At 37.3% G+C, this 15,117-nt stretch overlaps 1 protein-coding gene across 2 annotated transcripts in view; it reads left to right on the top strand.

The window, feature by feature from the left end:
• EMC2 (ER membrane protein complex subunit 2) overlaps positions 1–5,303 on the top strand; it is a 36,326-nt gene extending 31,023 nt beyond the window's left edge. For both annotated transcript variants that reach the window (XM_068182956.1, XM_068182955.1), the window contains one exon: positions 4,895–5,303. In XM_068182956.1, the coding sequence (XP_068039057.1) occupies positions 4,895–4,981 (87 nt within the window). In that variant the 3' untranslated portion in view covers positions 4,982–5,303. The remainder of the gene's footprint in view (positions 1–4,894) is intronic.
• Positions 5,304–15,117: the final 9,814 nt, after the last annotated feature.

Genomic DNA, 15,117 nt, shown 5'->3' with positions numbered 1-15,117 from the left:
CTTAATACTTAACTGCATTTCAGTTCCTTGCCAAGTGTGCAGCTTCTTGTGGCTGATGTGTTTTTGATATATTCCAACTTAGAGGTATTTTCCATTTCTCCTAATTGGCCCTGTATCTTCTGACTGTACAGTGAAGAACATTGTATCCCTGGGGACAATGAAGCATTTTATGCTTATGTGCCTAAAGTTTATTTCTCTTCTGCTCTTTAAATCACTCTGCTTTTCAGTAATAAACCATTTATCTGCTCATGATGATAAGGTGTGTATGAGTTAACTACTTTGATGCTTCATAAAAAACCAGGGCTTCTTTTGACTTGAAGTATGTCTGACATTCCTGTAAGTACAGCGCAGATGGAAAACTCAAGTATTGTAGGATTAAAACCAAACAAAAACCTAAAAAACCCAAAAATCAACAACAAAAAAACCCCACAAAAACAGCAACAAAAGAACCCAAAGAAACAAAAAACAATCCCAATACAAATTCAACCAAAACAACCAATTAGAAAAAACATTAAAGAATGGAATACACCACAGATTCATAATTGACAGAACAAAACAGGTTTTAAAAGATGTGTGAATTTTTAGTGAAAACCAGTATTCCATGTTTTACATCTTATTAAAATCAACTGCTTAGATTAGAGTGGATTTGCATATGTTTTAAGTAAATATTGTGACTGGAGTTCAAAGTACTGGTAGAGACTTGTTAGTACTTCTGGGAAACAGTCCCTTTCAGGGGCATCAGGATGGAAATTTAAAACCAGTGCAAGCTGTGGAATGGCCTAGAAGACCTGGAAATAAGCATCTCCTGGTTCTAAATATAATGGATGTTTAATTATGACAGTTTTTAGTTAACTGATTCACATCCAGATAAGCACACCTGTTTCGTTGTTTTTTCCTTTCCCTTCTTTTCTCTCCTCACAGCTTTCTGTTAACATCATAATGTCTCTAATAAAACACGAATTTTATTGGGAGTGGTGTGGTGCTGGGGGCATTTTTAAGTGCAAGGGGTTTAGGGGTTTTGGGGGGGATTGTTGGTTTGTTTGTTTTTTTTTTTTTTCTTTTAGTTTGAAATTCCTATTGCTGTTTTTATGGAGTTCTTTTGGATCCTACATTAAGCATTTTTGGCTGATGCTTACCAGAACCAGCCGTGTTAACACAACTAACGTACATACATACATTTATAGATATACACATATACATGTATATACGTACATATATAGCCTCCTTTTCTGCTCTTGTTAACTGTTTGGGATATAAAGTGAAGAACATTGTGTGTGATGAGAAATTTAGGGGAAATTCAGCTCTTGAGAAAATGAAAGTGCTGAAGCTCAAGCCAGGATCTGGCAAATTAAGGGGGTGAATACCCCCATTCACCTTCCCAGAAGAACCACAAGAAGCTCCACTGAGTCCAGCTGGGCGGGACATCCCCATCCCACCCTCCTGACCTTGTTACAGTGCTGCAGAAGTGTTTGGCTGCTCCAGTCTCTGTGCCAGAGACTCAGAACATCCAGCAGCTACAGCCAGAGGTGTTAGGTGATGCAGTAGGTGGCAGTTCCCCTATGAGTCAGTGTTGATTTGTTGCTCCTTGGTGAGCTGAGCAGTTGGAAATTGTCGCCATTTGGACCTGAGGATGAAACCTTGGTCACTTGTGCCAGGGGAAGCCCTTACAGTGCTCCTGCCTTAGTGGGAGGGTATGTCTGGACAGGTTTTAAGCTGGATGTTTATATGGTCTCTGTAAATTCTCCCCACTTTCCATGCATTATCCACCTGTAAAGTGCAGTAAGAGCCTTAACAGCTTGTTGTGTTTGACATTGACTTGTTTTATTGGTTGGACATTCTCATACGGCTAAATGAAAATTTTCAAGTGCATGTTCTAGAGAGCAGGATGAATTTAGAATCCTGATTTGGATGTCTATACAAATTATATGCATTTGTGTCTTTAAATTCCAAGTTATTAATGCAAAAAGTTACTTTTGAGCAATTGTCTTGCAGTGAGATCTTTCCCCATTTCCAGTTTGGATTTGAACTTGAATTACCAGCAGTTTGCTCAGTAATTTTGGAAAACTGCCTTTATTTTTTCAAATGACTGGCTATAGTTGCTTTTAAAAAAATATTTAATTATTTTTAAGTGTATTCTGTGTGCAATTTACTTGAAATATTTTTACTGGTCCCCTTCTTTCAATTTATTCTGTCATTCAAGCAGTGTGCTTTGGCACTTGATTTTTGCTTTTCCTGTGCATTCCTCTGTGAAATCAGAGGAACTTCTTAGTTTATTGTCATTTAAAGAAAGCAGTGTTTGAGTATAGAAAGAAAACCTTTTTCACCAATGTTGGTTAGACTGTGCAGCACTGTCTTTACAGGAAAACATGGTGATAAAGAATAGTTTAAAAAAATTTCTGAAATGCATAGATATTTGACACTCCAGCTAGTTAATATACTTATTTTGATGTTAAATATGTAACCATTCATGCTGATTAGTACTTCTCATCTGTGTCTAATCTAGGAGAAATGTAAACTTCTCCAGGAAGACAGAAAGGTTTTGTAGCTAGGGCTGCTGTACTAGAGCTAAAATTCCTGGCTGCTGACACATCCTCTGAAAAAAAAAAAGTCATTATGCTCCAGGCTTCTTAAATTTAATTGACTGAGTGGAAAAAAAGACCCAAATAAAATTTAATTTTAATCTTTTATTTCAGAAGTTAGTGAAGTACTCCTTATTCAAAGAATTAGCTTTAAGTTTATTATTATTACAAGCTTACTTTTGCCTTATGACTGGGAAACTGGATAATTCCAAATGTGCCGACCCTGAGAAGAACTTCTGTCTGTTCTAACTGAGGACACGAGTCACAGTTACTTTAACACCAAAACAAAATAAGGCTACCTGGTTCTCTTCAATTAGGTAATTGGTTTAGCATGTCCTCTGGTAGAAGCGTTTCAGCAGAGGCAGGCGAATTTGATTAATGCCCACAAAAATCTTTAATGTGATCCTACTCACAGTAATTTTCCAGATACATGCTTCTTTGGTACATTGCTAAACTCTTCTGTGTTAGCAATCTACATGTTATTTATGGCTGGAGAGAGGTGATTTTGTTACTAACCATTTGGGAAACAGAAAATTAAGTCATGATTTAAGAAATGGATTCCAGCTCAATCAGTCAAATTGCTGTGTAATGGCTGAATAGACAAAATAATTGTTCGTCAGGGCAAATTTGAAGTGATTACATTTCCAAGTGTGCTTCTGGTTGTTATGACGTAGAGTTTGGTTTTATTTGTTCAGTTTAAACTACATGTCAGTATCATGAAGGCAACCACTCTTGAAATTAGCAAGTAGCATTTTTTTAAACTAATGTCATATGTCAATTTTGCTTCCAGTGCCCATGTCAAGAATAAGTAAAATCTTTCTTTATTTTGAAGCTTTTCTCTGCGTGCTTTCTGCGTGTCTTGCCAAGTGCTTTTTGACCACAGTATATTTAGGCTTCTGTGCTTTTTATTGAAATTTCTGAATGCTTCTGAGTTTGAAGCAATTTTTCACTTGAAACTTTTGACCTGTGTTTTTTAAACTTGCTTATTTTTGTGAAAGGGTTTGGAATTTCCAAGTGTCTGTTTAATGTGTACAAAGAGAGGATATTTTATTCAATCAGATAAAAGCATAAGTTGCTGCTTTCACCTAGAATATCTTAAGAAATCTTGGATTTTCCTCTGAAGTTGACTATTGCATGTCACTTTGGAAACTGCACAACTTGAAGAATGGGTTTATATATACTACTAGAATCAAAACCTTGTACACCAGTTAATCACCTGGAAATCTAAAACATGAAAATACAGTGTTTTCAGTACATCTCTAAGCTGTAAAGTGTTGTCACAGTGACAAAATTTCTCCTTTGATTTGAGATAGCTTATTATTTACTGTGCCAAAACTATTTTAAAAAAGAACTCAGTGCTTATTGGGAGTTACAATGCTAGATTGTAGCCTAGGGGTCAAAAGCAGGTTAACAGGTCCTGCAGCTTGTTGCTGGTGTGATATTACCTGAGTTTGATGACTTAATCTTTCTTAACAGGTCATGAAGAGTTTGCTAAATTAAGTTAATTATAAGAGAGAAGGGACACATTATAAATCAAGGACTAACTATGCAAGACACCAGTGGTATTTGAAATAAAAAACTTCAAATTGAAAATTTATTGAGTGTTTAGATGTTAACATTTAAGTAGAGGATAGGCTGTTTTACTAAAAGCAAGTTTCAGTTACTGTTTCTGTAATTTCTTTAGCACCCCTCCCAATCTGAAATGCAAAACTTTTTAGTACAGGTGTATTAAAAATGGTTAGGAGTTTCATTTGACTAAAGACCAACCTGGTCAGTGAATCCCCTCTTTTAGATATGGCTTATGAGTGATGGCAATTGCCAGTATCATTAGAAAAACCCTTTTGAGTTCAGCATGGGGTGATCAACATTTCCTATCCTTCTAGTCCTTCCTTTTTAAAGCCACTAGTAATATTTGTGAAGCTGTATTTTTCTTTTTTATCAAGACAGACTTTATTTCAAATGTTCGCTGAAATTGGTGTTTTAATAGTAGGCTATAGTCAAGTACAATGTTATCCCACATGATTACTTTGAGCTATAAAATATAATTGTATGTTGTCTGGATTATTTTATAGTAAATTTTGATAAGTAGAATTTTTTTCCGTTTTGCTTTAACAGGAGGTTTTTTCTTTACTTCATAGAAGAAGGAGATATAGCTTGTATTCTGGTAAAAATTTTGAGGTTTAGTTTTGTGCTTCTAAGTTTTTAGTAAATAGAGTTAATTATTGGTATTTGGTGTGTAGAACTGTTATTTCCACAGGATTTAGACATAGAATTTCAGATATATGACAATTAACAATCCTTTCTTTCCTGTTTAGTTTGCAGGTCGCAGTAAGAAAGAAACTAAATACTCCTTGAAGGCAGTGGAAGACATGTTGGAGACCCTGCAAATCACTCAGTCTTAGCTTGGCACAGAGATCTAATATGAAATTTTCCAATACCACACTCAACCTGTAATGACCTGTGGGTTATGTTACTCTAGTGCTGTTAAAAGTTAATTTTGTATTGATTACGTGCTATATAAAATAACATTTTATGAAAAGTAAAATGCCTATTTATTGCTGCTATAAGAAATGTGATGAATACCCACTGAAATGAATAACTTAGCCACATAAACAACACGAAGAAATGATGTGCTGCACATCAGTATCCTCAGATTTTTGTATGTACAGTACTTGCTTCTAAGCCATAATTTGTAGAAATAAACTTGTTAAATGGTTAAAAAAATACAGAGACTTAAATTTATATATGTAGATTAATAACATGCTAAATATTTTTCTTATTTGCACATTTATGAGTAAAAACATGCTACAGAGGTACACTTTCTGGAAAATATATCAAGGAGTGATTATGAGTACACTTTATTAGAGAAGAAAGTTTGTCAAGGGTTTTCTTAATGAGTTAATATCTAGTACTGTAGAAATGGAGAAAACTTGAGGACTTTGATTCCAAGGTGCTATTATACTGGCTTAAGGGCAAAGACATTCTTCTCTGTGGCTTTGTGGGCAAATGCTTCCATGCCCACATAATTCTCTGATCGGTGTATGCATATTCCTTTTTTTTTCCTTCCTTCTCTGTCTCCTTTCTTGTACATGTGTTCCGCATGATGAATTTCATCTGGGGCTCTGTGCTGGTCTCTACAGCTCTGTGTCCCTGGTATGGGCACCCCTGGTATGGGCACCCCTTTGCTGTCGTGCTTTGGCTTCTCCACTTGGAGCAAGAGGTACTGCACTGAAAGGGTGACGTGAGAGCTTGTTCAGCTGCCTTGCACTTACTGAGGGATAGTGTTGTTACACCATCGGCACGAAGCATCTAGCACACTGTAAAACTGTGTTCTGTTTCTCTTCAGGCACTGGTTTATTTACTCAGATAATGAGTCAAACACCCTAATTCAAGCATTTTGCACCTCTGATCGTTGTGGATGTTGTTCAGATGTGCGCTGTGGCAATTCAGTTGCACAGCTATCATTTCATTTACTACAGCTTCAGTAAGATTGCATAACAGCATCAACGTACCCTTGGCAAATTCTAATTCCAGTGTTGCAATGTTGTTTTCATGGCTGCTACAACCATCCAAGGTTATTAGACTTTCAGATTTTATACTGCCTAATCTATGTAGATGGATAGGTTAAAGGCTGTGTATTAAAATGTCTTTATTATGATCCTGGACTTGATGTAATAAAACACAGTTTTATTGAGTTCCTTCTTAAAAACAAACCAGCAACAAAAACTTCGTAAATTTGTATGACTGAGCTGTTTTTTGTGTGAGACTGCACCTTCAAGAAACATGTAGGATCTCACTCTTATCCATGAAGTAGGTTGGAGTGTGACAGAACAGATACCATGCCATGAGAATTAATTGTATGTGGAATCATAAAATAGCTTAATTCACTGCTGTTGAAATACAAAACTGCAGATATTGCATAGTGCTTTATTAAATCATCCAATTGTAACTTGGGGAAATAGTGCACATCCTTTTATAATAATAATTCACAAACTGGCCTCAGAACAGTAAGTGTGGCTAGATTATATATGCTTTGGGTGGGAAACATTGTAGTCAAAACATAACATAGTTGGTCCTGTGTATTTCTGTTGTAGTCTTTGATTGTATGAGTGTGCCATCTAGAGTTTTAAGCCCTCCTTAGTATTTTTTTCTATTGCACCTACATCTTGTGTAACTTAGTTGCATTTTAAAATTAAAAATGGGGGGAAGTTGTACTGAAGGTTAAAATTACTTAGTGCATAACAATTATCTCCAAGCTATTAAAAACCAGCAGTGCAGTATTTTTGTGTAGCAGGCACCTCCTGCTGAAATATGCTGTATATAAAACCTTGTTCAGAGGCAGCTTTTAATATATCAATGTCAGACTTGAGTATTTAGTATATCAGTTTCTCTGTAAGGAAATTTGTTCTGTTTCTTGTTTTCAGTTATTTGATGACAATTTTCATGTCATTTGGCTGTTTAGCACCTTCTTATTTTCATTACTGTTTAGCATCTCTTTGAAATTACTGTTTAGCACTCTGATATGTATTTTGGCAAGATTTCCACATAGGAGAGCTTACAAGTCAACCTTGCAAATATTTATGACAAATTTCTGTTTACTTCAAAGGTTAGATAAATTACTCCAATGAAAATGCATGGGCAGTCTCTGACAGGACTATTGAATTGCAGCAATGGAAATTGAGAGTATTTTCCATATTGAAATTTAAAAATAAAATTTAAAAATCCTCTACAGGGGAAGTAACTGCTTGAAATGCCCTGCACTCTCAGCAAGAAAGGGCTTGCTGAGAAGAGAAGCTGTCATATAATATGATCTTTGTAAAAGTAATTTTCCAGTTCTAGTAAAACATTTTGTAATGTTACAGATGCTGTGTTGCATTAAAGAATAGGTTTTCAGAGAATGGGTTACTTAATTAACAAATGAACTTCATTATGTTCTGTATTGTGCTCTGACAGTGACAAATGCTACACAAAAACATTATCAAGCATTCAGTCTCCTCTTTCCAAAATAAAAGGCCATGTTTTCATATTGTTTCAGTTGACAGCAAAAGCTTGGGACCTTTGCAATGCCAGGCTATGTAGCAATGACTGTGTCTTTATTTTATCAACCATACTTTGGTAATAGGCTTGACAAGGAGAGTTCAGTGTTACCTGATGAGGTAAAAGTCATTGAAGAGCCACCAAAACCTCCAGTTCTGCCTTTGTAATATAAGTTATTGGTAACTTCTTCAAAACCTTTTGTCCAAACGTTATACAATTCATATTATGTAGCTGCAAAAAGCACATCTTGTTTAGAATATATCCCTAAATCTCTTCGGTTCAGTGCCCAGAATATCTTGCAGTTGCTATTGGAAACTTTGTTAATAGTCAACGGAGGACTTCCTCTTGGCACTGCTGTATTTGTAATGGCATCCATGTTTGCTAGTCAGTGCATTTACAGTGGAACTTGTATTTCAGCCAGCTTTAGAAGGGAGGGGAAAAGGAAAGCAAATTAAACTTGACTTACTGGCATGAATTTGTTAGCTTCTTGTTACTTGCACTCTCATCTTCCAAGAACACCAACTGTGGCTGCAGTCAAGTTTGCAATAATAATTCTTGTAATTTAAGAATTTCTATATATTCAGCTCTAAACTCAAAACTCCGTTATAGTCTAAACCATAGAGATTCCAGTGAAGCAGTGCTATGTGATGTGCACATACCCTTATGCAGGAAACGACTACACCTACCCTCCTTCAAGTTGGTGTCAGAGTAGAGGAGCATTAGCAGAGTTTTTGACTGTGGTTTTGTCTATAAAATTAATGCGGCTTAGTATTTCTCAAAATACTGCTTAGTACTTGTTCAGTGTTTGAACAGAATGTCAGGACTATTGCTTAACTACAGCAAGTAGTCCTCTGTACTACTGTTTACAGTAGTACAACAGACTGCTTGAGTCTACCCAGAGACTAGTTACCAGCAATAAATGGGTCATTAATGTGCCTCTTAAAAATAAACTGAAAAAAAAAGCCCTAAAGAACAAAACCCAACCCCTCCCCCAAAAAACACACAAAAAATCCAAACCCCCACCAGAACAATAATAAAAACCAACCAACCAACCAAGAAAGACCCAAACAAACAAACAAAAAGCCCCCCAAAAACCAAAGACAACTCAACCCCACCAACATCACCTGGTAAAGTTGTTTTTCAGTTGCTGGATGTGAAATGAAAAACCTTTATCAGTGCATTTCATAGGTGACTTTATTTTGCCCTGTTAGGAGGAAGGCCCCTGTACAAAGCAATGCAATCCTTTCAATGCTTATCAGGAAGGAAGAAAGGCTAGAGAAGCACACAGGCCTGTTCAACCCAGTGCCATAGTGGGGTTTCCACTGGCACGTTGCAAAGAACATGCCATTCATCTGCACTCGGGATCCCAGAGCTGAGCAGTCATGGTGCAAAGCGCTAAATGAGCCTGGCCTGGCACAGCCCGGAGCCTGCAGAGTTGGTGGCCAGGGCCGTGTGCTCGCAGACCCAGCACAGCACCTGAGCTCTGCCCAGCTGCCACTAGGGCTGCACTTTGCCATGAGTCCCTGAGTCTCCCCACAGGATCTTGCTCCTACTAAAAGGACTGTTCTGTCCTCTGCTTTACTTTTCTCCCATTGGCATCTCCACAGCTGGAGAATCTTGCAGAAGATCTGGTTTTGCTTTGGGACTGTGTAAATTGGAGGCACAGATGGATCAGTTGCTGGAGTGATCCTGGCTCTGTGAAGGTTTTGCACACTTGGCTTCAGTGCACTGAGTGACTAGTGCACACCTGAAGGTCAGCATGTAAGCCTTTGCCTTGGACTGAGTCTGCTCAAACCCTTTGTGGGTGCTTGACAAAGTGTGTCTGAGGTTGGATGTTATCCGTGCTGAATGACCTGGAAGTGGAAAGATCTGTTATGGTGACGTTACTGCTATTTGGGTCTCACAGTCACTGGGCCTTTTTGTGCATGTGTGTGAAACAGCATGGGGTGAATCACTTCAGGAAAACAGTTCCAGATGGGAGGCTCTTTCTTTATCCAAGTCAAAGAGATGGCTGGAGGGAGGATGAGCCACCTTTTCAGCTTGAGTGAGTAAGCAGAGATCCACTAGCTCTCTGCCCTGCAGAAGGTGACATCTGCTGCACTTTTGCATTGCCAAAATAATGATAGGTGCTAGGTTGTGTTTAAAATAAAAAAAAATGTGGTGCAAAAATGTTTCATCATCCCTGTGTATTTTAACTGCTTTCAATGTGAACTTATGGTTCCTCATGACATTTGGGTGGCATGTAGGCATCTACCTCAAGGCAGTGGAGAAAGACACATTTACTGCGCCTGCTCACATGGGAAGTTTCTGGTGGGCTTCCATCAGGGCAGGCCACAACCTGTTTGCACTTCTTCTCTCATAGATGGGGCTTGCTTAAATAACATTCCTCTTAGGATCCAGGCTAATTTTCCCCAGAGAAGGAAGGATCTTTTCCCAAATTTATACTTTTTTTTTTTTTTCTGTAGCAAGCTTTTAGGTTTTGGACATGATGTTTGGAAGTGAAACTTTAAACCAGGCAGATGTAATCCTCCCAGGAAGAGACTGCAAAAATCAACAGTGAAGCAGTTTCAAAAAAGTGTGCAGCAAGTAAAATTAACCATTGCCACTGTTTATTTAGGTAATTGAGCTTGACGCCATGGTGTGTCTGACAAGTTAGTTTGTATTTTTTATTCCATTAAATACAGATACTACACTCATAGCTGTCACTGCCCATCTGAGAATGTTTCAGTTTAAACATTGAAAACCATGTAAATGTGGATAGATCATGAGGTGGGCAGCAGTATAAAAAAACTACCCAGTAGAATTGTATCTCTTTCCCTGGACAGCTGTTGCAGCTTATTCTGTTTAAGTTAGAGTCAAGTATGAAAACCATAAAAAATTATTTAAAAATCTATTAAAAGTCAATAGCCGCTGTCTGTTCAATTCTGAAATCAGTGTTGCTACTCCTTTTTTTATTTAAATGATTATTCTATGGGCTGCTTGGCCATTATTAGGCTTTATTGTAAGCTTGAATGTTTGAAAGATTCAAGGAGAGGATGAAAACTGATAAATCTATAAATACCCTGGTATTTATGCAATTGAGATAAATTGTATATAAAATGAACACTGAATTTCTGTTTTAAACATATCAATACCATTTAGTGCCTTGTAACAATATTGTAATTGTAGTCATGCCAAGATTTTTGATCAAAACTTCCCAGAAATGTGATGTCTATATGGAGCCAAAAGCTCTAAAAAGCTTTTAAGTAAAATTTGATTTGGTTAAGTGTAGGCACCACCCAGACTTAGAAAGGAGCTTTTGCTAATACGGATAATTTGCTCCTCTCTCCTCTTGGGAAGCTCCCATATTCAGGTAATTCTGAGCCTGATAGCCATATGAAAGAAACAGCTACAACTGTTAGAGTATTTTCAAAGAAAATCAAGGCTTTTCCACATGCAAACCATCTTCTCAGTGGAGATGTAGATGTGCTCATTTGAGATCATCTTTGAGAGCAAATCAATACATGGTACCATAACTGGAATTGGATAGAGAAGCCTAGCAAGAGATTTACATCTGATTTCCTTTAGACCTTTTTTTGTAGTGTGACGTTTGCTGAACAAGAAGGAAGTTTGGTGTTTCAGCTAACTACATAACAGTGAATTTTGGGGGTATGAGCCTTATAGGCTGGTGGGTGGCTGGGGTCGGTGCAAGGAGCCGTTTCTGGGTTGATAACAGCTGGGTCTCCTGTGCCAAGGCAGTAGGGCCTGGTACCCTGCTCCTACATCTGTGTTGAGGATAAGAACAAACTTTCTTGGGTCTTTTCAATGCCCAACCGTCGCATTCAATCTTCTGAATGCCCGTATAACATGAACAGTGCTTTTAAAAAAAATTCCAGTGATTTCCCAGTTCAGAGGAGATCAGTGATCCAATTTATTCCTTCCAGCTCTAGGCAGCATACATACAAATATTTTGGTCAAAATGAGATCCTGGGCCCTATTCCTGGATTCCTATTTAGACAACAAAATTAGGGATGGAATTCTCCAAGTCATCACCTCCCAGCTGGCCTTGCTGGCACTTTCTTGATTCCAATTTTTTTTTTTTTTTTAATCAGACCACATATTTAAGTGCTTAAGTGCTTAGACATGGATTTTATTCTTAACATTAGGCACCATTTAAAAAAAATTATTTTGTGTCCTTCATTTGCCAGACTCCTAAGTGGAAGCAGAACAGATAGTTGTCTGAATCACCCTGGCTCTGTGTTTGCAAGCAGTTGACGAGTACCTTTTCAAAGATGGCCATCTGCACCAAAGTGGAGAAAGAAAGCAATTAAAGTGATTGCTGACTAAAGCAGTAAGATCAATATTTTAAACAAAATTAATGCAAAAAAGGGCTACAGATATGGGAAATTGTAGGAGTTAGTGAGGTTAGAGGTCTGCTTGAAGCATGGAAGGTATAACAAAGTCTGTGCACTGCTGGGTTCTGGAGAAGCCCTAGTCCTTTGTGTCTCCGTGTCCATTCCCACAGTCTCTCACCTGTTGTCTCCCGCCAGTTACATCTTCTGTGGTGGTTCTTTGGGGCAGGTTCCTGTCCATGTGCTGTGGCCAGCTGTGACACATATGAGGATGGAGGGATGATGTCTGGGTGGTTTGTCTGTTGTTCTGCCCTGTTTCCTTTTGGTGGGTGAGACCTGAGAGTGTGTTCTGTGGTAGTGAACAAGAAATACCAGAAGACTGCCATGTATTGGCTGTGTTCACTTACCTCTGGTCAATTTTAGGTATATGAGCCAGAGAAATCAAAAGTGTCAGAAGGATGTCTGTCTGCTGTTGCTACCCCAGTGATCAGAAGAAATCTGTGGGACCAGCATTTCAGTGCCTCCATGGGAGTAGGAGGAAGGTGAGCACAAACATCTTGAATGAAGAAGACTAAATAGATGGGAAGTTATACTACTGAGGACTGGCTAGCATGCAAGAATTTCATTTTACAAAAAAAAAAAATTGAGGCTTGACTGCTGCTTTTGTTCCATAACAGTAAAAAAAGAAAAAGCCAACAGAAACCTTTTCACCACTGAAAAAAACATACCCACAAGGTTTATTCCACACTGGATTACCAGTAACCTAATGACTGAGTCATTTCCCTGTGTGGTAGGAGGTGAGGGTTTATATTGTCTACCTGATTACAAGAGACTTTGAACTTGTGTTTCTTGTATTCCCAGCAAGTGACCTATCCATCAAGTGTGAAGTCAAGTCTCTGGCCTAGAGAGGGTTGGAAAAAAGGGAGAACTCAGTATGAGACAGCTTCTCTTGGCAGCTTGAAAAGACAAACTTTGCCTTCCTTTCATGGTGAACTTCATGTACCAGCAAACTACTGAAAGGTTAACTGTGCTTGAATAAAGTAAATTATCTTTCAGACATACAGATGCATCTTCAAATCTTTAAGTTTAACTTAGCACATTTCTTGGCTCAGTCTTCAAGTGACGTAACTGGTGCTGGCAAGGAAGGTGCATGCCATTGCAAAGACATCTTAAAACATATCTTCATTTTTCTTACCTGCTTAAGTATGGTGGGTCTTCATTTTTTATATGATTTTAGCAGGGTTATGTAGATAAATTTCCTTATTATCCTGATTTTCTATAAAAGACACCTGTAAATGCTGTTCTTTGTTACATTAGTAATGTCTTTTCTCTCAAGTCATTCAGTATGTGGGGTTATTCCTTTTTCCCCTCCCTAGGTAGTTTAAAGCATCTCTGATGAAATCTGTATGCAGAAAATAGGTACGTTCACTGGAAATTATCTTTGGTTAGTTATTTTTCCCTTGTGCAGTGGGAGTTACTCAATCTTTTTTAATGACAAAAATCTTGTGGGTAATAGTAGAGTTCTCTTAACCAGCTTAAAGCAACCTCCAACTTACTGAGTTTTGTTACTGACTTGGCTCTGCAGGCTGGTTCAATTCAGTAATTTAGGGCTTTTCTCCTTCAGATTTCTCAAATGCAAAATATAATCAATGAAATCTTTTGCTTCCCCAAAAAAATCACTGCTCATAGGTGTTGCTATGAAATTAATACAGTGCTTATCGGTTTTATCCTGCTTAACTTCACAAATGTTGTATTACTAGTTGGCTGATCAACAAGCTAAATCTGTCTGGGGAAAGAAGTAATTTCTCACAGGTAACAAGAAATTTATGTCATGTGGGTCATTCCAGTCAGTGCTTCGAGTGACAGGAGAGTGTAGGGTAAATTTGGCAGAATTCATGCACATTTTATACTGGCTCCAGATGTTTTAAGCATTCAATGCATTCATTTTTAAAAATGGTCTTTTAATAGTTGAGGTGGTTATTAGTTTTTCTGCTCAAACTGAACTTCAATATGAGTAGTTGAGGAATATAAATTAGCATGTCTTGCTAACCTAAAAGTTTTATTATTTATCCATGGTTTATTTTCTATAGTTGTCAAGCTCTTTTGATCCTGTAGTCTTCATTGACTATATAAAAGATAATCTGCCATTTACATTAACAAGAGAAATATATTTAAAATATGTTGTATGCAGAATTTTTATATGATCAATTGCAAAATGATAGATCACACAGTAAAGGGATGTGGAATAAAGTGTGAAGAGGTCTTGAATAAAAAAATTAGAAGTGGTTCTGAATGTTACTGGGGTCACAGCCAGTCCTGAAATTAATTATTCTGTATATTGAGAGTTTGATCAGCTCTGATTTAACTCAGCAGAAGTTTTTATCTTGATCTGAATGTGAACTTGATGTTGTGAGTTTTAGGTCAAATCTTATATTCCCTTAAAATACTAATTTATATTTTGTAAATAATGTTTAGACCATTTTCATTTATAATCATCGGTTTCTCTGTATTGAAGGTGCTGCATTGCCAAATACCTTGTAATGAATGGGACACAAGACAAGTTAAGTGTTTAAAGTACATGATAAAATAAGGAACTGATCAAAATTTTTCTCTTATTTTTAAACTATTTTTCCATCACAAGTTTGAAAATTAAGTGACTGATTTTTTTTTTTTAATTGTCATTAGGCAGCTCTGGTAAAATTTATGTTAAGAGGTTTTGGCCTGTTTATGTATGCTGAAATTTGCCAAAATTGGTAATGTGATATTCCATCTTTAGCAAGCCTATAGAGCAATAAATAATGACACATGACTGTATGTGAGTGTTGTTAGTTAATTTTTTTGTGGTGTTCATGAAATGCAACAATCTTCCAACCCAAATTCTACAGCATTAGGCAGCAAGTTGTACTCTGAACTAAACCAGATGCTGATCAGCTCTGTTCCTATTATCGACTTGGGGCAGAGATGGTAACCAGACCTTATTTGCAATGTTAACATTTGGAACAGATTAACAGCAGTTAGGCTGAAATGAGAAACCCCCACTTCACTGAAAAGGTTCAAAACATGTAATGCTGTAAAAATCAGGACGTCTGTAGCATGTTAGATAGGAATAAATAAGTTAACTGTAAGCCACACTTTCTCCTTTGCAGGATGTGTTGTTTCCAGTTTATGAG

Source organism: Anomalospiza imberbis, chromosome 1 (assembly GCF_031753505.1).
Source record: "Anomalospiza imberbis isolate Cuckoo-Finch-1a 21T00152 chromosome 1, ASM3175350v1, whole genome shotgun sequence".
In the NCBI taxonomy this organism is placed as follows: domain Eukaryota; kingdom Metazoa; phylum Chordata; class Aves; order Passeriformes; family Viduidae; genus Anomalospiza; species Anomalospiza imberbis.
Note: the sequence above shows the minus strand (reverse complement) of the source record. Positions and strands in the feature narration are given on the sequence as shown.